The sequence below is a fragment of the Onychostoma macrolepis genome, chromosome 17 (assembly GCF_012432095.1).
Source record: "Onychostoma macrolepis isolate SWU-2019 chromosome 17, ASM1243209v1, whole genome shotgun sequence".
Classification (NCBI taxonomy): domain Eukaryota; kingdom Metazoa; phylum Chordata; class Actinopteri; order Cypriniformes; family Cyprinidae; genus Onychostoma; species Onychostoma macrolepis.
In genome coordinates this window covers 18,675,406-18,697,371 of record NC_081171.1, presented here as the reverse complement: position 1 = coordinate 18,697,371, position 21,966 = coordinate 18,675,406, and the positions used below count along the sequence as shown (strand labels likewise).

General features: G+C 40.3%; 1 protein-coding gene across 6 annotated transcripts in view; it reads left to right on the top strand.

Annotated features, from left to right (window-relative positions):
- The first annotated feature begins 1,197 nt into the window (after positions 1 to 1,197).
- Positions 1,198 to 21,966, top strand: part of prox1a (prospero homeobox 1a) — a 39,453-nt gene continuing 18,684 nt past the window's right edge. The window contains exons 1-4 of one of the 6 annotated variants that reach the window (XM_058748984.1): positions 1,198 to 1,216; positions 6,774 to 8,571; positions 12,233 to 12,338; positions 18,309 to 18,503. In XM_058748984.1, coding sequence (XP_058604967.1) covers positions 6,842 to 8,571; positions 12,233 to 12,338; positions 18,309 to 18,503 — 2,031 coding nt within the window. In that variant the 5' untranslated portion in view covers positions 1,198 to 1,216; positions 6,774 to 6,841. The other 5 variants (XM_058748982.1, XM_058748987.1, XM_058748981.1 and 2 more) reach the window with 5 other exon arrangements.

The window sequence follows — 21,966 nt, the reverse complement described above, 5'->3', positions numbered from 1 at the left end:
AACTGCGGGATGGATTAAAGTTATACAAACCCTCTCAGTCAGTTATGCAAACCGCACCAGCTTACTATGAATAACTGACGCATCTTGGAAACACCACAGCACGAACTTATCCTGAGCAAAACACATGAAATAGAATAGAAATCCACACTGTGTCAGCTGTGTTTCCGGATGGCCTTTAGACAACTACCCACAAAAGTGCCATTTTGCCACAAAAAAAAAAACAAACAAACACAGAAACAGTGTTTCCACTGCAATTAAACAATTGAAAGACACCTCTTCTAAAAAGAGATAGAAATACATCAGAGTGGGGCTCAAATCATAAATTATGATTCAAAAGCAAATATCTATCTATATTTAGACTACATTAACAAATAAACAAGTCTCAAATCTCACTCAGTTTTACTTTACTAAGATACTTATTGAAATAATTACTAGCCTAACAAAAGCATGGTGCGAATTATGAGGTGGGGACGTATTCAGGAAGTGACAACAAAAGGTATTTTTTTGTGTTTTTATATTTTTCAATAGCGTTTTAAACACCGTACAATTAACCACAACAATTTGACTACAAGTTATGATTGCGCTAAATGTAAACGCTCGCGAACAGAACTCGCCATAACGCGAGTAGTAACCATAGCAACAGCTGTTCGATCAGGGTCAGTATCGGAGTGTAGGCTACATCAACAAACACGAGTAGGCTAGGCCTAGCTACTGCAATCATTTATCGCGTTACCACATAACAAAATCGTTAGTGTTTTGTTTAGAGCATTTTAAGATACTTGACGTTGCTACTGAATATGCGCTATATAGGGGCGCCAAAAACAATTCGGATTGCGCGAGACGAAATTCATCTGATCATTACTGACAGAAAGTACCTTAAAAAATGTCACCCTCCTTAAAGCCATTAAATAATTTCGCACAGTGTAGAGATGTAGCCTGTACACAGAGTGAAGTCTAACTGATAGCTGCCTAACTGTAGCTGCTCAGTGCAGTGTTGAAGCAGGGGAATGGATGCTGAAACTCAGACGCAGAAAGCAAATAAAGTTGCAGTGCTATCGGAATTTAACTCACGTCCTGTTCCAAATACATATATATATATATATATATATATATATATATCTAAATTAAAATAAGTAATTTATGTCGATATCTTTAAGTACTTCTTTTCTCGTAATATCTGTGGGCTGAGTGGAAAAAAAGGTCTGTGGAGGAGCAGGTGAGCACATTGTCTTTTCAAATAGACGGCGTTGAGAAATCGAGAAAGTGTAATCTTTTTGTTGAGATAAGGTTTCGTTTATTTTTGTTTTTTTCCAGACTCTTTGTAAATGTATTCTTATTCTATTTCTAGCTACAGTTTAATGCAAGAATAGTTCAACTTGACAATGGCATTGACAACTACTGAATTGTTGCGTAAAATGAAATCAATCACTTTCCGCACACATCTAACATTTATTATGATATTCGATATGACATTTAAGTGCTTAGTCTTTATCCCTCGCGAAATGCAAGCGAGTCCAAGACATTTAGTGACTGAGTGTCCAGCAGAAAGGTGACAGAGAGATCAGAGGTGGCGGTGTTAATAAACAGGTTTCCTCTACACCTAAGAGGCGTTTTCCTTCTCCAAACACTATTGCTTTAATGTTGTCATATATTTTTCCACTAAGCTCGCACTCCGAGCGTGCCTTTGGGGAAAGATGCTAACAAAATAAGTTGGAACACCTGTTTTGGAAAAGAAATTCATTGCAGCTAAAATCCTGCCTTCCCAGTCGTTTATTCACTCACAATAACATTTGCTTGCGACATGGAAACTGAGTGAACAACACGCCTTTCCTTTTGTCCTCGTTCAAGGAAAAGAAAAGGGCTTGTTGCTGTGTGAGTGAATCCTATTCTAAACTTGAAAGAAAGTTTTTTTTTTTTTTTTTAAGTTATGAATAAAAATAAAAACACATAATCCAGTCAATGCTTGTACGTACTGAAGAAGGAATACTGTCGGGAAAAAAAAATACTCACCATCAGGTAAAAATCTCGAGGGATGCACGTTATTAAAAATATGTAACATAGTGAAATCGTTAATATAGATAATAACATGTGAATAATAATCGAAAATAATATTAATGCAAATAATAATTTATATAATAATAGTAATACAAAGTTTTGTTTTGAATGCATTTGCAGATAGCTTTTCTAACCCAAATTTGCTAAAGAATTTTGATCAACACGTACAGTAAATAATCTCATTAATAGGTCAAACAGCTGCGCTGCTGTCATTTGCTCTGACAGCCCAAACATGCTTTGGAATGAATGAGACCACTGAAATGTGCTTTGGAGGATTTTTCAATAGCGGATTTTTTTTTAGGATAGCTTACCACAATTAATTACGTCTTGTATCATATGAACTGCTTGATTTATTTTACATGTAGGCTGGCATAATATAATTTGTTTTGTATCAATAAAGATGTTTTAATCATTACTCACGACACTGTGCAGGGTCACTTCACATTTCGTTCAAACGAGCTGTCACAGAACACAATGAAGTGGCTTTAAACCACAAAAAAGAAGAGGGGGGAAACTTTTACATTTACTGAGGAAAACCAGTAATGTGCTGCGTTCTGAATACACTTTTTAATTTCAACAAAGAGCAGGAACAGCGACTACAGAAAAGTAGGTTAAGGCTTTGAGAAATCTGCTTACATGCACCTGATAGGATGGTGAGAAATCAACATTTGATTGGCTAATGGCTCTCTAAATAATGTGTCCAAATAATCCTATGGTTTTTTCTTCCATAAAGCAGAACTTTATTTTAGCGTGTTAATTCAAATCTATGAGCATTTACAGCTGTAAATGCAAGTTAATTGGTAATGTTCACATGTGCTGCACAGCAACAGTCTGTGTAAATTTTCTGTGCGTAAATCAAACTTAGGATAGACAATAGACTACTGTTCTCTTCTATTACAGATACTGTTTTACATCAGTCAAATGTTCATTAAGATAGGGACCGATTATAAAATAAAGGTTATTTATATATGCTTGCCTTTGTCATAAAAGCACACATGATGGATACATGCCTTATTTTACAATAAGAGCTTCCCATGCGTTTTTGAGATAATCTTAAGGTTTTATCCTAGTAGAACGAAGTCTATTTAACAGTATTCAGATAACAATAAGAATATGTCAAAGCTTCAGCATATTCTTCATCTGTTGACTGTGGAGGCTAGGAGGAGGGATCTAAAGTAAGAGCAAGGTCTTAAGTAGAAAGAAGCCCATTGCTCAAAGACAACCTTGGCAAGCGAAACTATTTTCACGAACCCAAGGCACGCACGAGGTCGAGGCTGCGGTCACTTCTCGGGGCCTGCATACCACATTTCATGAATGTTGTGAGTTCTTATTTTTAAACATGGTGATGAAATATACTATTCGCATTTATGAATTGCATGATATTATAATATAGAAATAATACGAGAGTAATTAGAAGGAAAAAAATATATAGGCTATATATATATCTTGTATTTAATTTTCTGGAGAAAAAAAAGTTGCATTGCAAGTGCACTTAATAGTACACATTGGTGCGATTTATATTTCAAATGCATCATGCTGAGCATGCATCTACACTGAAGGAGTGTATACATTTCAGTCAGCACAAACAGCGCTTGTACATAATGTTAAGAATAACTTTAACAAAATCCACACAGAGAACATATTTTTGAAAAAGTGCATATCCTTACAGATATCCCACAAAGGTCCCCGTATCATTCGTTTTTGCTCGAGCGGAGTCTTCAACTTCACTTGTTTTGTATTCCTCTAAATCCAGCGGACTGCTCTTATTGGTAGGTGCGAGCGTTACATCACAATGATTATGACGCGCCGTCTTCCTGCTTCCTTCAGCCGCGTCTTAAAGTGAATCTTGTTGGTGCGAGCGCGCGCTCTCAGCCTCCTCCTGGCCGCGTGCGCTGAGACATACAGTTTTCATGCAGAGAGAGGAGCGGCGCACAAGAGCTCTTTCTCTATCTCACTCTCTTCGCTCTCGCTTGTCCCGAGAAATTACAATATTCATCACAGGGCGAACAACCCTCTGTTTTCTCTGTTACACTGTCGCGAAGAAGCTCAATTCGCTCTCATCTTCAGAGTAAGTAACCTTGTCATTCGCGCTGGCGCTGAGTTTTGTTCTACTACTGATGACTTTTCATGTGATGCTCTGTATCGCTTTATCCTTCACGCTCTTCGGTTGCTGTTAACTTTATCATAAACCCGTGTCATTTTGAATGGACTGCATCCTTACGTTTTCCGTAAAGTAAGTATAAACACGCTCTTGTGATATTGCTTGTAGACTTTGGAGAGGCGACGCGAAACATTTACGTTCAGTTCTGAACTTGCCGTTTATTCTTCGCAATAGGACAGTCCGTTTCTTGTGGTGTTAATGGCGTTTTTACATTTTCTGTATCTTTATTACTTCCGTTTGCTTTTTGTCAGTCGTCTGTTGTTTTATGACAATAACAAATTACCGCGTCATTTACATAGATGCGCTCGCAGAATTTACGGTATCTCGTAAAAATAAAGATTTCGATAGCATAGGGTTTCCAAACTGTTGTCAAAGGAGAATCTTTTAAGTTTCACAAAGAGCTTATGATTCATTAGTTGTTTAGAAAGCCTGTTATACTGCTTTAAAGAGCCGAGAAACAACGAACCTATAGCCTAATGTAATATCAAGAACTTTTTTAATCTTCCAAACTGTCAACTACAAAATAATGGTTCTTGATAAAACGATGGCTATTTGCTGAAACCAAGGTGTTACCAAGAACCATTGATGAACCTTTATTTTTAGGAGCGTTAGCTTATATGAGCCTCTGACTATTACTGCCACTCCAGCTTGACGCGTTACTTCATCATCATCATCGTCGTTTTCTGACGTGAAAGCCAGCTACATCAAAGCTTTGCTTCAGTTTACGGGTTCATCAAAATCGTATGTTTAGGAAAGAATTGCCGGCTTATATAAAGTCGTAAAGTCTGTTTCAGATGTTTAGTGTCAAAATGAATGTCACGCACGTGGTTGTTTATGAAATATTTTAGGCTCGAGGTGCAGTGTATTACCCTATTCCTCTTAGGGCACGATTTTCAAGGAGGATATAAATATAAAACATCATTTCTTAAAATTTTAGGACATTTCTGACTATGAACTAATCTTGAACTTTCTAACAAAGGATATTTTAAACAATATATAAATGTTAATGTTCCTGATGAAAAGTTACTGAAAAAAAAATGACTCAAGGTGTTACTGATCAAATCTAGCAAAGCTTTTTAGGGGTCTCTAGGTTGGCTGAGAGACTGAGTGGGGGGTTCTTGGGTCTTTAAAGGTTCAAAACTGCGATATCCGAGAACTCGCTGGTGACTAAATGTTTTGGCTGTTTATCACAGCAACCGGATAGTGTGCGTTAACATATATATGTACTATGAATTACATTTTATATGACAACTTTTTGAATTGAAGTTGAACAGCTTGACATTTTTGGAGAGAAGAGGTGCGCATAGGACGCAATGGCCGTATGAGGTGAAAGACGTCTAAAACGAACAGATTTTGTTGCCTTTTTTTTCTTCACTTGTCAGGTGTCTATATTTAGTGAGAGCAAAAGCAGTATTTCCGATTTGTTTCATATTGTAAATGTAAACTTATGACTATGTTAATCGGTGCGTCTTGAAGCACAGTTGTTTTAAGTTACAGGCTACTTCTTATATGGTGTATGTCAGAATATAAGATATTTATTCTAGATATTTGCAAACGACTAGCCTATTTGTCATGGCCGTGCTGGTTAATGAGAAGACACTATCACATTAAATTACTGGACGTTTTCTTTTCCCTATAACATTTTATTTGTATGTTTGGAGGAAGTAGTCGCGTTATTCAATACCTGCTTAGCAAAGCTGTGCACTTTATGCTCAGTGTGAGATGAAATACCCTAGTCTATTTAAAGTGCGTTACATTCATAACGAGCAAAGCTACATATTTGCCTTTTAATATGCACGGAGAACTCATACTTATTATCATCTGATTTCAGCGCCATGTAGGCTATAATGTTGGCCAAACTTAAATCACCGTCAGCTTGTAAAACTAGCTTTTATTACACTGTATTATCCACAAAAGCGGTTTGATTTGAATTCATTTGATCAACCGTGAACCAATTGTTTTTGTAAACCCAGAATTTAATTCATGACATGTATTATAGCCTACTTGTTGTATTATGAATTTTTTTTATTTATTTATTTATTTTTTTTAAATTAGATGAGGGAACATACATGCCTGCTAATCTCCAAAAGATAATATTAAGGCCGCTAAGTGTCTTTGCAAATATCAAGGGTACCTCAAAACTTACCAAAGTGAACAAAGCCTGCAAGTTGGCTGTGTGAGCACAATAGTGGCAGGACGTCTGGCTAAACAGAGCAGTGTGATTTTTAACTGGTTCTTACATGAGAATTAGTTTTGGTGTGCAGCTCTACATAGATTTGGGTATGACTTAAAAAATTTTTTTTTTTTTTTTTTTTTGAATAGATTATTCAAATAATTTGAATGACAAGTTTGTAACTGATTCTTATTATATACTTTTTGCGGTCAACTTCTTTGTCAATTTTTATTTAGTATACTATAGACTGACTTCAAATATTTTTAATACATTCTGTGTTGTTCTTTAGAACATTAGTCTATTTCAAATTGCATTTAGCATTGGCCACGAGAAACTTGGAGACATATAAAGAAAATTATTCATCAGTCCTTTCTTTTTGGCTAGGTTCCCAGGGTTCTCGAGCTGTGCCCAGCTGACAGGCTTTCAAAGATGGCACAATAACAGTTCCAGTGATGCCTGACCATGACAGCACATCCCTCTTAAGCAGACAAACCAAGAGACGAAGAGTTGACATAGGAGTGAAGAGGACTGTTGGGCAAGCATCTGTGGTTTTCACCCGAGGAAAAGCAACCTTTCTTAGTGCCATGAATCCCCACGGTTCCGAGCAGGATGTTGAGTGTTCTGTGGTGCAACACGCAGACGGCGAAAAGTCCAATGTGCTTCGCAAGCTGTTGAAGAGGGCGAACTCTTATGAAGATGCTATGATGCCCTTTCCGGGGGCGACCATCATCTCCCAGCTTCTGAAAAACAATTTGACCAAAAATGGAGGCAGTGAGCCTAATTTCCAGGGAAGTGGCCTCTCGAGCACCGGTTCAGAGATCCAGCAGGAGGATGCTTGCAGCAATTCCTCACGGGGCAGCCCTCAGGAGTGCCTTTCACCATTCAACAGGCCCTCCATGACCCAATTTGAAATGGAGAGGCTAACAGATGAGCATCTTAGGGCCAAACGAGCCCGGGTGGAGAACATCATCCGTGGGATGAGCCATTCTCCCAGCGTCACGCTCCGTGCAGGTGATAATGAGCGTGAGGGGGCAGCCCAGCCCCCGAGTCCTCGTGAGAACTACCGGGAAAACAAGCGCAAGCAGAAACTGCCACAGCAGCAGCAACAGAGTTTCCAGCAACTCGTCTCTGCGCGCAAAGAGCAGAAACACGAAGAACGCCGGCAACTGAAACTGCAGCTGGAGGACATGCAGAAGCAGCTCCGGCAACTGCAAGAGAAGTTCTACCAGATTTACGACAGCACTGACTCTGAGAACGACGAAGATGGAAACATCTCTGAAGATAGCATGCGTTCTGACAGAATGGACAATCGCGCCCATGACTCTGTCCCAGATCGCTCTGACAACGAGATGTCTGATGTGGATCCGGGGCACTTCCTGGATCGAGCATGCGCACTTATTCGGGAGCAGACCATGGCGACAGATGGGGACAAACCTAAGCGTGATGGCTCACGAGGAAAGAACCAGGGACCAACCTCCATGCATGCAGAGGGCAAACAGCTAGCAGAGACGCTAAAACAAGAGCTCAATACAGCAATGTCTCAAGTAGTGGACACCGTGGTGAAGGTCTTTGCCAAGCCTCCACGCCCAGTTCCTCAGGTTTTCCCACCCCTGCAGATGCCCCCTGATCGTTTCGCAGTCAATGGAGAAAACCCAAACTTCCATACTGCCAACCAGCGCTTGCAATGTTTCGGTGATGTCATCATTCCTAATCCCTTGGACACTTTTGCTAGCATGCAGGTGCCCAACTCGAATGACCAAACGGAGGCTCTGCCTTTGGTAGTGAGAAAAAACTCCTCAGATCAGACTGGGTCTCTTCCCACACCTGGGGCTCACCACCATCCCTCCCTGCACCCCTCACCCTTATCTTCCACAATGGGCTTTAGTCCCCCCTCTTTCCGCCATCCTTTCCCCCTTCCTCTAATGGGCTACCCTTTCCAGAGCCCCTTAGGTGCCCCAACAGGGCCTTACCCAGGAAAGGATAGGTCTTCTCCTGAGTCTCTGGATCTGTCCAGAGAGACCACCAGCCTACGGACCAAGATGTCGTCCAACCACCTCAGCCACCATCGTTCCATCTCACCAACACACCCAGGGAATGAAGGCTTGTCCTTGTCCCTAATCAAGTCCGAGTGCGGAGACCTTCAGGACATGTCTGACATCTCTCCATATTCAGGAAGTACAATATCCTTTCCAAAAAAAAAAAAAAAAAAGCATTTTATGATTATTGTGTTTTTATTTGTTTAGATAAAAAAATTGAAATTGCGACAGCTCTGATGAGAGTGCAGATTAAATACCATATGAATGACAGACAGATCTTGAAAGATGTAAACTTAATTTCAATGAATCTCCATTAATTGGCACATTCACAATCAGTGTTCCTCTAGTAGTCCAAAGATTAAAAAGAGCTCAGTGGATGGAGGCTTTTAAGTGTGCGCTATATGGAGAAGTGCTGAAAGGCCCCGCCGTGGCTAAGATACCTCCCATCTTCTCTGTTCTCACACTATCACAGGGAGACTCACAATAAAACCCTCTCTTTCATCACAGCGCATGCAAGACTTTGTACATAAATGCTCAAAGCAAATCATATTTCAAAGCCAGGAAGTAAAAGGACAAGTGGGATCCTTTGCTTAGAGGCCCTAGAAAGTTGTGTTAGAAGGATGGTAAAAGATCTCTGTCAGTGGAGGAGCGCTTCATTTAGGAGGATTTGTGCTCAGTTGGTGTCAACGGCAACAAGGGTAAAAATGTCCCTACTGTTGAGCTTCGTAATATTAAAATTTAATTCTCCCTTTTTTTTACATTATATGTGAGCTCAAGAAAACAACAAAGCCTATTTCTTATGAACACCACCAGCTTGCTTTAGGTAAAGGTACACTGATAGCTGTTGCCTGGCAGTAGGTCTTTTCTTTTTATCCTGTTTCTCTGGTGTGAACAGGTGTTTGCAGGTAGCTGCTTTTCTTTCATCCCTTTCCCTCTTTTTAACCTTTTGCCAAATGGCTACTAGATCTTTGATAAGCTTTGAACTGTCAAAATGAACAAAGCCAAATGTTCAATATAAAGAACTTGTTTTTGTTAAACAGTAACTTTTGAATCATAAGAGTAAATATTAAATGACTTAATTTATTAATTAAATGATTACATTATTTATTACAATTAAATGACAAAACAGTTCATCCTAACGATGCAAAGAGAATTCACCAAGTAAGCACTCTTCAGCTCAGAGAGCGTCTATTATTTCTGTAAGTATACTTGCACACCTGCACAGTTGGGACCTGAACAACAACTTCTCAATATTTGCAAAATAGGGTGTTTAATCAAATATGAATTTCTATTCAAATTCTAGAAGAAACAAGCAGCCAATTATCTTCAGCCATGGGCAGCATGATCTTCCTTGTCACGTGCTCTCTTTGCATCTCAAGAAAAATAGCCTTGTTCAGTTTCCCCCATCATTTGCATATAGAGAGACCGAACAGCTCTGGCACAGGGCTGTTGTAAGAATGGGGTGGGGGTGGGCGGCAGGTGAAGCCAGTTTGCATGTCTAATATAGTAGACGAGGACAGAGGTTCATGGTTGCGCTAGCTCCATGCTCAAGTGCTGAGGCAGCTATTGCACGTAGATTCAGGTTTCATCAATTAAAGCGAAGCAAAGAAAACGTGCGCTATGAAGACATCGCTCAGATCACTTTTCAAACTCGCTTGCCAAAGTGGTTTAATAAAAGACCTTCTCGATTTCAAAATCACTTTGCCGGTGAAATGACACAATTCGAGTCCGTTCTAATTTATATATTTTTATGTCAGAAGATTATCAAGTGATTCATCAAAGATTTTTTTTTTTTTTTCAGCTGACAATCTGAAAACGCTTCCTATTCTATTTTTCTAAGCAAGAGCTAAAGTCTCTGCTGTAGTACATTTGTTGCTCTAATCTTTCATATTGCTGAACAGATGTCTAGCATTAATATATGGATTTAGCATCCCTATGTCCTTTTTCCCTCCTTTCTCTCCTTACACCTGGCTGTTGGATCACGTTTCACTAGTTATTGTCTCCCTTACATGCAACATGCTTAATACAAAACCAGACCTAAAAAAGCCTGATGATGCAGTGCATCTTTGGTGGCGTTGTTTATGTAGTATCTCATTTGGCTATAAACCACAGCTGCCCCATTTTTCTCCTCCCCTGAAATACTTCATATTCATGTTTGCATTATGTCCTTCATTCATGTTGACTATGGGCCGGCTTGTCTTACACTGAGTGGGCCAGTGTTTACTTGATCTATTTTGTCATTTCGCATATTTACGTATCCTAGAAACAGCTGTATTTTTCTTGGAAGCCAGGTCTACTTGTAGGAAATGTGCGTTAGTTGAGTCAAGCCCCATCGAGTCATCCTCAGCACATTGTTCCCAAGATCGGTAAATGTTTGTTTTATTTAAAAGTAAATGTCTTGAATGTTAATGGCACTGAGTAATGAGATACCTGGGATTTATGAATGTTGTTAACGGAGCAGAGGAAGGGCAGAATGAACTGATATAATCGTCACTCTGTAAATACTCTGTAGAGATTGAAAAGTGGCAACTGCGAACGCTTCCTCACTGCTTTCAATGTGCGACGCCCATTAGATTAAAGAGCATCTCAATGTGATTAATCTCTCTCTCAAAAAAAAGAAAACTATGAAGGTGTTTATCAGCCCTCCAGCTCCAGACTCCAACACGGCCTATTATTCGCTCCATTTCATGAAGAAGCACTTTTGAGAAGCGGCCCCGCTGCTTGGGCTTTTCCCTTCTCTTGGTTTTTAAATGAGCCTTTAGGTCCTTGAAAAATCTGACTTGTTGTGAAAAAGACAGCTTAACTCTCTCTCTCCCTCCCTCGCTGTCATTCACTGCTGTTATTTGCTGTATGCATTATGACAGATGGTAGGAAAGAGAGTAATGCTCTTTTGGTCTTCCCTATCAGCCTAATGGAGGTCACCTAGGGTTCTCCTCCTCTCCTCCTCTCTTGGCAGAAGGAACGCGTCAATCTACATACACACCATTATTAAAGAGGCTCACTGTTGGAAATTGCACAGACAGTCATTTTTTAGTGTTCCTTACATGTAGATGCATTTGTTGTTGCTCTTGTAACTTGCGACTGTTCCAACACTTAGTGTTTTACATAACAGACACAGTGATGTACCGTATTCGGTGCGAGCTGCCATGACGGTGCCATGCTTTATAGTGAAGGGGGGGGGTAGGCGAGCGCTGGGTGAGCCTCTTAATTGACCTTGTGGGGGCCCATTGATTTAGCCCCACATGCATCTTCATTTTTGATAAATTATAAAGCCGTTAATTTGCAGAGGAAATGGCTGGGCCAGTCTGGAGCGCAGATGTGGCTAAAGCCGGCCTAACTGGCAGAGCGGGGGCCGTGCCAGGAGGCTCAGGGTGGAGGGTTGGGGGTTGGGGCTAATTGTAATGGGTAGATGGCTCTGGTTAGCCACGGTCTCTCCTGGGACCCCCCTCAGCTGCCCTCTGTTTACCAATCTAGAGGGCAGTGCCACCTCCAGATAAATAGCGCTTTTATTGGGATAAGCAGACGTTTATTGACTTGCAATGCTACATTGACTGGGGCTCTGTAGGTGTTAATATGAAGTCGTCAGAATACGGGAATAATAATTAGGGATATTTTGCAATGGTGTAATTATTAGCTTTTTGATAAATACATGAAAGATGTAAGGTTGGCTTATTTTGTGTTTATATATAGCTTGATATTTTTATTTAACATCAGGCCACCGTAAAGAAGTACAAATGTGGTTTACTACCAGTGAATGTCTAAAATAATTATATTTCTAAAAATTTCCTTGACCTTCAAATTTCAAATCCAAGAGGGGCTTTCTCCGAACCATCTGAAGAAGGCCAAGCTGATGTTCTTCTACACACGCTACCCCAGCTCCAACATGCTGAAGATGTTCTTCTCAGACGTGAAGGTGAGTTCGCCGTTGACCGTTAACCATGTCGTGTGAAGTAGCGCTGTCCCACTAGTCCAGATGGGTCCTAAACAGACGGCCGGCTCCCCCACCCCTCCACCCCCCAATTAAAATAACTGGCCTTAATCTCCGAGAGGAGAACAACACGGCATAGCACAAGTCCCACTTTCCCTTTTACTCACTTACGCTTTCATTTTAAACACTGATCGTGAGATTACCTCTTTTTTTGGTCGCGCCACTACAGACAACTAGTCTCTGTTTCTGTTAACTTGTCGGGATGATAATTTCTGAGAGTTCCCATCCCCGACTGATCTGCGGAATTGGGAGGCAGAGGGTGATAAGAGCTGAGAAAATTAGAGGTTCGGCAGAAACGAACAAACGAAAGCGAGAGGGGACGGGGAGGAGGAGGGAGACAACAAACAAAATGGAGCACAACAACACAAACAAAACAATGGCAGCGATTGTCTTTTATTTACAACTTAATTTGTTGTTGATGCTTCATACAGGGAGCATACGGAGGAGAAATAATGTGACAGATTCAGGCCACATTATTTAAATGAGGAGAGCAGGGTCCTCTCACTCCCAGCTGCCCCTGTGCCGGGTCCAGGGTGACCACCTCATCCTCACACACATGCTTCTGTTGCATCCATCTAAATCTGCCAGCAGCTTAATACTCATGAGAACATACTGCCATTCATCGCTCGCTGTTAGCGCTTATGCTCTGATAGGGAATGATATAATATCTAGACAATATGAATGTAATATTTGAGAAAGCTGAAACTCTGATTTTATGAAAACCTAAAAACTTCTTCTAATTTTGTACCTTCATTTTCAGCCACAAAAGAGAAAGTTAATCAAAGCCTTAAATTAAAGACGGCCCAATTATAATTCCCCTTTAGACAAGGCGGTGAAATTCTGTACACATTAAATTAACATTTTGCAAAACAAGGTCAGTGTCCTGGGAGAGATGGTTTTTCAGGGCTGCTTAAGCAGACGAGAACAATGGGTGGCATGTGTTTGTTGGATCAACTAGTATGTATGTAAGGGAATTAAGCATAAATTACTGACTAATTATGGCCATATAAGCACACGAAAGTTACAGGAATTAGTGATTAAAGACGTTTAGGCACCATAATGATGGGATCTAAATAGGAAATAATGACTGTGGGAAATAGGTTGATTTGACAACTGTTTTACCTAAATTGTCTGTAATCGGATGATAAAAAAAAAAAACCTGCCTTTGTTCTAGAGCGACTATTTAATGGCCTAATTAAGCAAAAATGTAGAATTAACTCTCTCTTTTTAAAAGTATTGTAAATGTTTAATAAAATACAAATTACAAAAAAATTACATTAATAGTGAATTGTGTATTTGTAATAAGCTTAAGACAAAAAACATCAATTTACTTTAATTTTTTTAATGTTATACACACACACACACACACACACACATAGTCAATGCTGTACAGTCTGCTGTTACAGTACATGTACTAAGGCTATAAGTGTGAGTCAGAGAGAATTTGACTTTAACCATGATGGTGATGATAGATTGTAACTCAGTCAGGAAGAGGAAGCTGCTTCTTACAGGTAGTGCGGCAGCGAGCAAGAACATTTCCCACTTATGACTTCACATAGCGAGCCAGTGGTCATAAAGAGATTAATACAGCCTCCCTTGACAGGAAAGCTACAGGAAACTGTGACAATCCACTGATTTTAGCTCTTATGTAATGGATAATACTTTTGTCTCTCCTCAATATCTCTTTTACACAGTTGTTCCTTGAACTGTTATCTGTTATCATATTTGTCACACTGAGTATTATAGGGCACACTCACTATGCTTGTGATGGGTCATTATCCTAATGTGATTTACTGCCAAACTACCATGTTCATCCTTTACACCTCGCTCGCCCCCTGTATTTCTTCCCAATTTAATCACCATAACTCTCATATGGCATATTCACATCATGGAGAGGTGGTCCACTGGGCTGGTTACAGTAGCCTTTGAGGGCTAAATAAAAGAGGGTCAAAGGTTAAGAGGAGTATTAGCAGGAAGATGGTGTGACACTGATTATGAGCAGTCAAAGCAAGTATGAGCGGGGGTTATGTCACCCCAAAAGGGTCGAGGCGTATACATTTCAGCAGGACAGCTCCAGTAAGGTCAACCGTAGGTCAGGGAAATTATTTTAGCCGCTCAGGCTTTGTCACCCGGCTGCCTGACTGCCTTTAAACATACAGCATACCATGTACCATTAACAGCCGAATATCAAATAACCTACTGGGGCACTTAGCTTACTTCCCCCTATAGAGCTCAACTTTTCCCAGATTCACAATCTAAGTGCATGCTGTGTGTGAGGGGGGAGACTTAAAATGCACAGACCCCCGTATAAGTAGCGTCCCCACCAGGCGTGTGTGAAAGCCTGTATTGTCCATGGCTAACAGAGGAAACGTGCGGAGTGACAGGTCAAGTCTTCCCCCGGTGTCTTGGAAAGAGCGGATCTCTGTCACCAGAGGAATAATCTTTCACAGGCCCGTGAGCAAGAGTGTGTGAAACGCTCTCGCTCCCGTACGCTGTTCTCTGAGTCAACTGCTGCCCGGACACATCACAGGCGTCAGGCTGATTTGTTTTATGAATCTTTTGAGCGTGATCATTGGATATATAAGGTTTTTTGTGGGGGTAGAGAATAACAGGATGAGGTGTCCCATGGGAAGCATCGAGTTTGGTGTTCTTAGAACAGCACTGGAAATAATAGAATAATAGATTTTTTTTTTTTTTTTTTTTATGAAACTAGTGTGTTTGTGCGGGTGCAGATTTTTACATATACATACAGAAGCATCTTGCTGATTCGTCTCGCTGATCAAAGAATGTGCAAGTGGATTGTGATTGCAACTAAAAAAAGTAAATGAATCCTAAATAAAATCCTTATAAAGTTACTATAGTTAAAAACTACATTCTTAAGTCAAAATTTCTTCTAGACACCTTCATAAAAAAAAGTGTCCATTAGTTATCATGCTTGGATTATTTAAAATAAATATTTGATATTTTTATAAAATATTGTAAATGTATAAAATTATTTTTTTGAAAAAAATATTATTTACTATTATGTATTATATTAATTGAAATTTTAATTTATAAAAAGGTATATTTTTTTTACAATTCAGTATCAAAACAATGCATTTGTTTATAATGATAATAATAATAATTTAATAATTAATAATAATTAAATTAAATAATTCAAGTTTATATGTATGCCACTTTCATAATACATATTGTTTCAAAGCAGCTTCACATAAATATGCATGTTGAAATGTTACAGTCATGAATGAATTAATAAATTTAAAAATAATAATAATAATAATTTTGTTTAGAGCACCAAGTGAGTGAGGACTTTCATTGGTGCTCCTAAAAATATATAGGTGCATGAAATTACACCATGTCAACACTTTAAAAACTTTTTAAAAAGTTACTTGTTAAATTTAAGAGCTTGACTCAGAATGCAAAAAAAACATTGGTTGTTCGAAACCAACCCATCTCACTTTCTCTCCCACAATCCCACCAAGACAAATGAGTGTTTGCAAGTGTTTTTTGTGCTACGACGTATCATTTAGTGTTTTGTTCCGTGGGGTGGCTGAGAGCTGAGAGAGCTAGACTGGTTATTTTTGTTTGACAAGCAGATGACATGATCCTTAATTGCTGAGTTGTCACGTTCCAGCAACGCGGCTCCATTGTCCCCCGAATCTCTGGTATTTCTATTCGGCAACAATGCTTTTTAAATCTCCCTTTATACAGCGCTGCCAAACGATGTCATGCGGACTTACTTTTCTGCGCTCTCCATTATGTCATCCACTAGCCATTCTAGAAAAAAAAATCCCCCCTCTCTCGCCTTTTATCCATCTCTTCTGCAAGCCCCACTCATATGAGACAATGTCTTATGACAATAGAAGAGCCTAATCTCCATGTCAAAGCAATTTTCATTCCCCAGTGAGCAGTCTGCTATCATTTTGTAATGTTTTGTTTCTTATTCTAAAAGAATTAAGGGGGTGGTGGGGGGCTGGAGTAAGTCGTCACGGGGGCCGGGGGTCCTTATCTCAGTGTCTGGAAATTTGGACAGTGCATTTCGCTCCACAGATAAAGCGGAAAAAAAGAAGCCCCTAGAGTTCAGTAGATCCTAATAGGTTTAACGTCTATTGAAACGGGGGTAAGCGAGAGATCAGATAGCCGTGCTTCTTTGGTTGTTCTTTTTTTCGCCTCTTTCTTTCTTTCTTTTCAACCCCTGTTCTCGCTCGCTGTTAGGCTGAAAGAAGGCAGAGGCGACACACAGGCCAAATGTATAATTCCTGGATAGGTTAAGTACATGTTTGAACTTCTGCAGACTGATGCCTCGGGATGACGACTTAATCATTTTCTGCTGAATTATGGGAGAAGAACTCTCGCGGTGGCGCGGTAATTACGCTCTCGGCTGGCCTTTTGGGGAAACCTATCAGCCCGTCGTGGCTTCTGACTCTTTCTCCGACTCGGATTCCCCGCTATGATTTCTCGTTCGCGTCATTATCTTAAATTTGCAAGCATGGAGACAAGTTTCTACACGGTAATTACATCTACCCTCGGAAAACACGGCCGCCCTCCCCCCTCTTTGTTCCTTGTCCTTCCTCTTTTTTTTTTTCTCCTCATGCTCGATCTCTCTCTCCTCAGCTGTCATCTAAACAGAGGCCTGCATGTTCTCATGGCCACAGATAGATAAGTGCTCGCTGTTGATTTTTGATTAATGCTCTTTGAGGGTATGGAAGGGGAGGCAAAGGCAATGAAGGCTTGATGAACACCCGTAATGACAAAAGGCAGGAGGCTGCATGTCAGAGCAGCCAACAGAAAGCCCGCTGGATTTATAGCTTTTAACTTGGCTACATTCAACTCAGCTGTCCTGTACATTCACACTCTTGGCAGCCGTAGCTTTCGCTCACACACATGAACATACACACGTAGCTGCGCACACACAGAAAGAACCAAAGGCTGTTGCACAGGTCATTTGCTGAGGTCATGGGGCAAGTACACAGGGCACACAGAGTACTGTGTATTTACTGGTCTAGGATCAGGCGCTCCAAATATAGCTCCCACAACAGCGTACGAAGGCCAGCTTTGAGCTGCCGAGCTGAACTATTCAACCAGAGCCAGACTTGTTGCAAGGTTTTTATATAATTTAGATTTCTTCACTTGATCACTTACTTCACTCGATTATTAATGTGGGGAAACCTGAGGCATGTCAGAATTAACTTGGCTACTTGAAATGTAAATTTGCCGTTACTGCATTACGGGCTATTGACACAATTATAATTTCATCTACTCAACCCTGAACTGTTTGCATTTGCGCACAACAGCAAATATCCGCACCGACCGTGTAAGCCTTGTTGGAGGAAAAAAAACACCCCCTGACCAATCTGTCTCGGCTACGGGTTTGTTTGCTTACCCATCATCCTCAAGGACAATGTGAAGTAAACACGTTTGTAGAAACAAATGTCTTATCTGTTGTTCTGACATTTAAGGGTCTCACTGGCTAACCAGATTAGAGGTTAGTCACACCTGAGTTTTCAGTAAAAACAGATTGAAATAGTGGGAACCTTTTGTAATTAAAAATGTAATAATAAAAGATTATATATTCTTTAATTTATTTTTTTTTCCATAAAAAATGTTGGTGTGCTTTTTATGAAAACCAATAAAACAAGTGAGACTTACATTAAATCTGGTAAGCCAGTGGGTCCCTTATACTACCTGAATAGCTTGAGTATGAGGGTCAGGAAAATGCACATTATCAACAATTATGAAAATCCTTTTATTCTTATTAATAAATAAATAACTTATATCTACTGATGAGCACAAAGGCACTATGTAAATATCAAATGCATTTCTCTGTGCTGAACCTACAGCAACAAAAATTACAAGTGTTTCTCTTTTCTTCATCCCACTCTCTCTCTCTCAAAGTTCAACCGCTGCATCACATCTCAGCTGATCAAGTGGTTCAGCAACTTCCGTGAATTCTACTACATCCAGATGGAGAAATTCGCTCGGCAGTCCATCAACGACGGCGTGACAGGGGTAGAAGAGCTGAGCGTGAGCCGGGACTGCGAGCTTTTCCGGGCTCTTAACATGCACTACAACAAGGCCAATGATTTTGAGGTGAGTCCTCGTCCGTTACCTCTGTTTCACACTACTGCATTCACCTTATCAGGCCACACTGTATTACGAGGTGAAATTCACACAGTGATACATAAGGTATTACTTTGAATCCTTTCCGGTAATGTTAGCACAGTTCAAAGCTTTAAAATTAATACAGCTAAATGATCTCTTTATATGATTAGACAATGAATGGCAAGCTGTTCATCCCATAAGCCCCACCCCCACGCTCCCCCCGCTCGCCGTACTCCTGGGGTAAAGTGAACAAGAATTTTTTTTTTTTCTCTTTTTTTTGGCCGAAACACAGTCATGCATCTGTCTGTTTGATGAGGCAAACAGGGAGCGATGCTTCAGGCCCAAGTGTCCTTGTCAAATACAATTTGCAGAGCTCACATTTACCGCTCAGCTCACTATCAATATCTGCCCACTGGGACTCTGGTCATTCAAACACTATCCTTACAACATCATCATCATTTAGCTGACTATTAGCAAAAATCTACCCCTGTCCCCCTCCCCTTCTCTCCCCTCGCTTTCATTTAGATCAGGTCAAAGCCAAGGTTTATTGTGATTGCAGGTACAGAGAACACACGTACCACACCTTTCGCGACCAGGAAGATATTTAGGGACACGATCCCTATTTTCATATATAAATGCATAATTTGCATGGCTGTGGAAGAAAGTGCAGAGCACCATGAATAAGACTGTTGTTGGTAGAGAAGTCGAACCGAGGGAGAGATTGTTTTGCATATCAAGAGCCACAAAGGCTGCACAGGTGTACAAGCAGGACTGCCTGAAAGACTTTCCCAAATGCTCATTTTCCATGCAAGGAAAACTCGATCTTTAATGCAAATTTCAGCGCCCTAGTCTGTTCCTTTTTTCCTACCGGGCCGACTCGCCTCACATCGCGTCTCGTCTAGCATGCGACGACATCCCACAGCAAGTCCGTGCCGCAGAGAGAGGTCACACAACCTTTAGCGGTGCAAAGGGACACTTCATGCTGAGGCTTTTTTGTACTAAATTTTCTCTTCTCCACCTGTCAGACTGCGAGGCATGAAACTGGAACCCTCGCCGATTCAGCAAGTCGCTCTTTCTGCCAAATTTAGCATCATCAAAGTTCCACCTTGCTAGCTCCTCCTGAATGAATATACCCTCTGTTGTGCTGATCGTTTGATGTTAATCTAGTCTGTCAATGTGCACCAGTAATGTGCTTCCTCCTCCTTTGAGACTTTCTTTTTTGTAGTTGGGCCCTGTCATTTCTCTCTCCCTCTCTTTCATTGCACTTCCTTTCGCTGCCTTGTGTCTTTCATCCTCTTCGAATGTACTCACCCCTCACTTTCCCATTACAAACTTTTTAATGACATAATTGTCACATTCCTCATGGTGGAATGAGCAAAGGCCATAATTAAAGGAGCTTCATTAATTGCCTTCAATGCACTTGGTCTGTTGTGCTCACCAAGCTTGCTGTTTTCTTTCAAGTTGTTTATCCTTCATTCAGCTCCTCCTCCATCGCGCTGTCTCAAAACGCCATCGTTTCTCTCCTAATTACTGCTCTGTTTGTCTTAGCTGGACAATGGCACAAATGAACACAATCAAGGACATTTGCATAGACACAGCTTATGATGTCCGGACCCTGAAAGGCTCCCAAAAACAAGAGAAACCCCCTTTCTCGTCTTTTCTCCCAAACAGAGCCGCCAGCAATGTGGCAAGTGTTATCTCTTCGCTGAAGGGGTTTCTCTATGTACAAAGCAGATATGATCAAGCCTAACAGGCCTGCTTAACTGTTGTCTGGGAACATCATTTGTTTATCCTGCGTAGCTAAATGAACACATTAGAATGATATTTTATTAAAGGGGTTGTTCACTTGAACACAAACATTTGGTCACTATTTTCTCTCTCCATGTCTTTGCAAACTTGTATACTGTTACTTTTTTTCCATGGAACCCAAATAGAGCAACTAAAATTCATTTCTAGAATACAAAAAAAAAAGGCAGCATAAAGGTTGTCCATATGACTTGTCTGATATATTCAAAGTCTTCTGAAGTCTCGTGATAGCTTTGTGTGAGGAAAAAACTGAATTTACGGTGTTATTCACTAAAAATCTTAACATTTGCAATTATTAAATCTTAAATAAAAAAAATTTAAAAATGAAGATTGTCAGTGCTTAATAATTTAATTTCTCATATAAAGCTATTGTATGGCTACTAAAGACATGGACTATTAGATCAAAACTCGTCTGGACCACATTTATGGTGTTTTTAGAGATGGATTGATCTTACATGGAAAAAAGCTGCATAAACATTCTACAAAACTTCTTTTTTTTTTTTTTTTGTGGTTCACTAAAAAACAAACAGCGTAGGGGTTTGGAAAAACAGGAGTGTGAAAAATATTTGACAAACAAATCCTTTAAAATCCAAAGAAAAGTTACAGAGCATTTAATCGTATAAAGAAAGTGAACACCTGTTAAAACTTGTAGCACAGTTACGCATTGTTAGCCAAAGTGGCGTTTCCTGGCCCTGTAATTGTGGCATCTGGTTCTCAGGAGCCGTCTTCACACTTACTGTATCACATCACAGGCACTATTGAAGAGTTCTAAGAGGGGTGGGGTCCACGGACTCCACTGGGATAAGGAGACATTTTTATGACAGCTCTGGGAAGGTCTCATCTTTCGGCCACAAAATAGTTCAAGGCTCTTCTGTCAAAACCCCCTGAGTGTCCTCCCCCCCAACTTGCCCCAGACCCGCCTTGTCTTCAGTCCTTGTACCCTCCTCCCACGAACCGGCTGAGGAGAGCATAGAGGAGGCTTAGTTTCTCGCTCTCTTTCTTTGGTCCCTGTGATCTCTGAGCCTTTTTGAAAAAGTGTTGGTGGCCATATACCCACAGCACACTCACACAGACCTCCTTTGACTTCAAGAGTTCTCGTCTTGGTATCTTCAGGCTATCAGGTGTCCGTGGCTATTATCACATTGAGTGAACGAAACTTTGAGACTTTGTTTGTTCCCCACTCACATATGAGTTTTGTTTATGTGGTGAAATTTCAAGGTTAAAAAGATACCGTTATAGTTGAGGGAATACTTAAAGGTGAAGTGTGTAATTTCTGCGCCGCTAGCGTCAACAAACGGAACTGCAGAATTAATGGCTTCAATTAACAAACTCTCCCCTCGTCTGCCATTGGCCGGTCAAACTGATTGTCCCCACCCACAACACATGCTATTGGTTGATCCAGTGTTGCTGTTGTCGGGGCTGTGCAAACAAACATAACCAGTTTTTATATTTTTAGAAAAATCTAAAATTCTAAGGCTTACTTAAAATTTCATATTAAGGTAGACTATTATATTAAAAATTGCACACTTAACATTAAAACATCCACAAGAAAAGCACATAATGTAAATGATGCAATATAAGATGTTCTGACCAGCAACACGCTCCCCCTCGAAAAAGATCAATTATCCAACATCCAACACGTCCC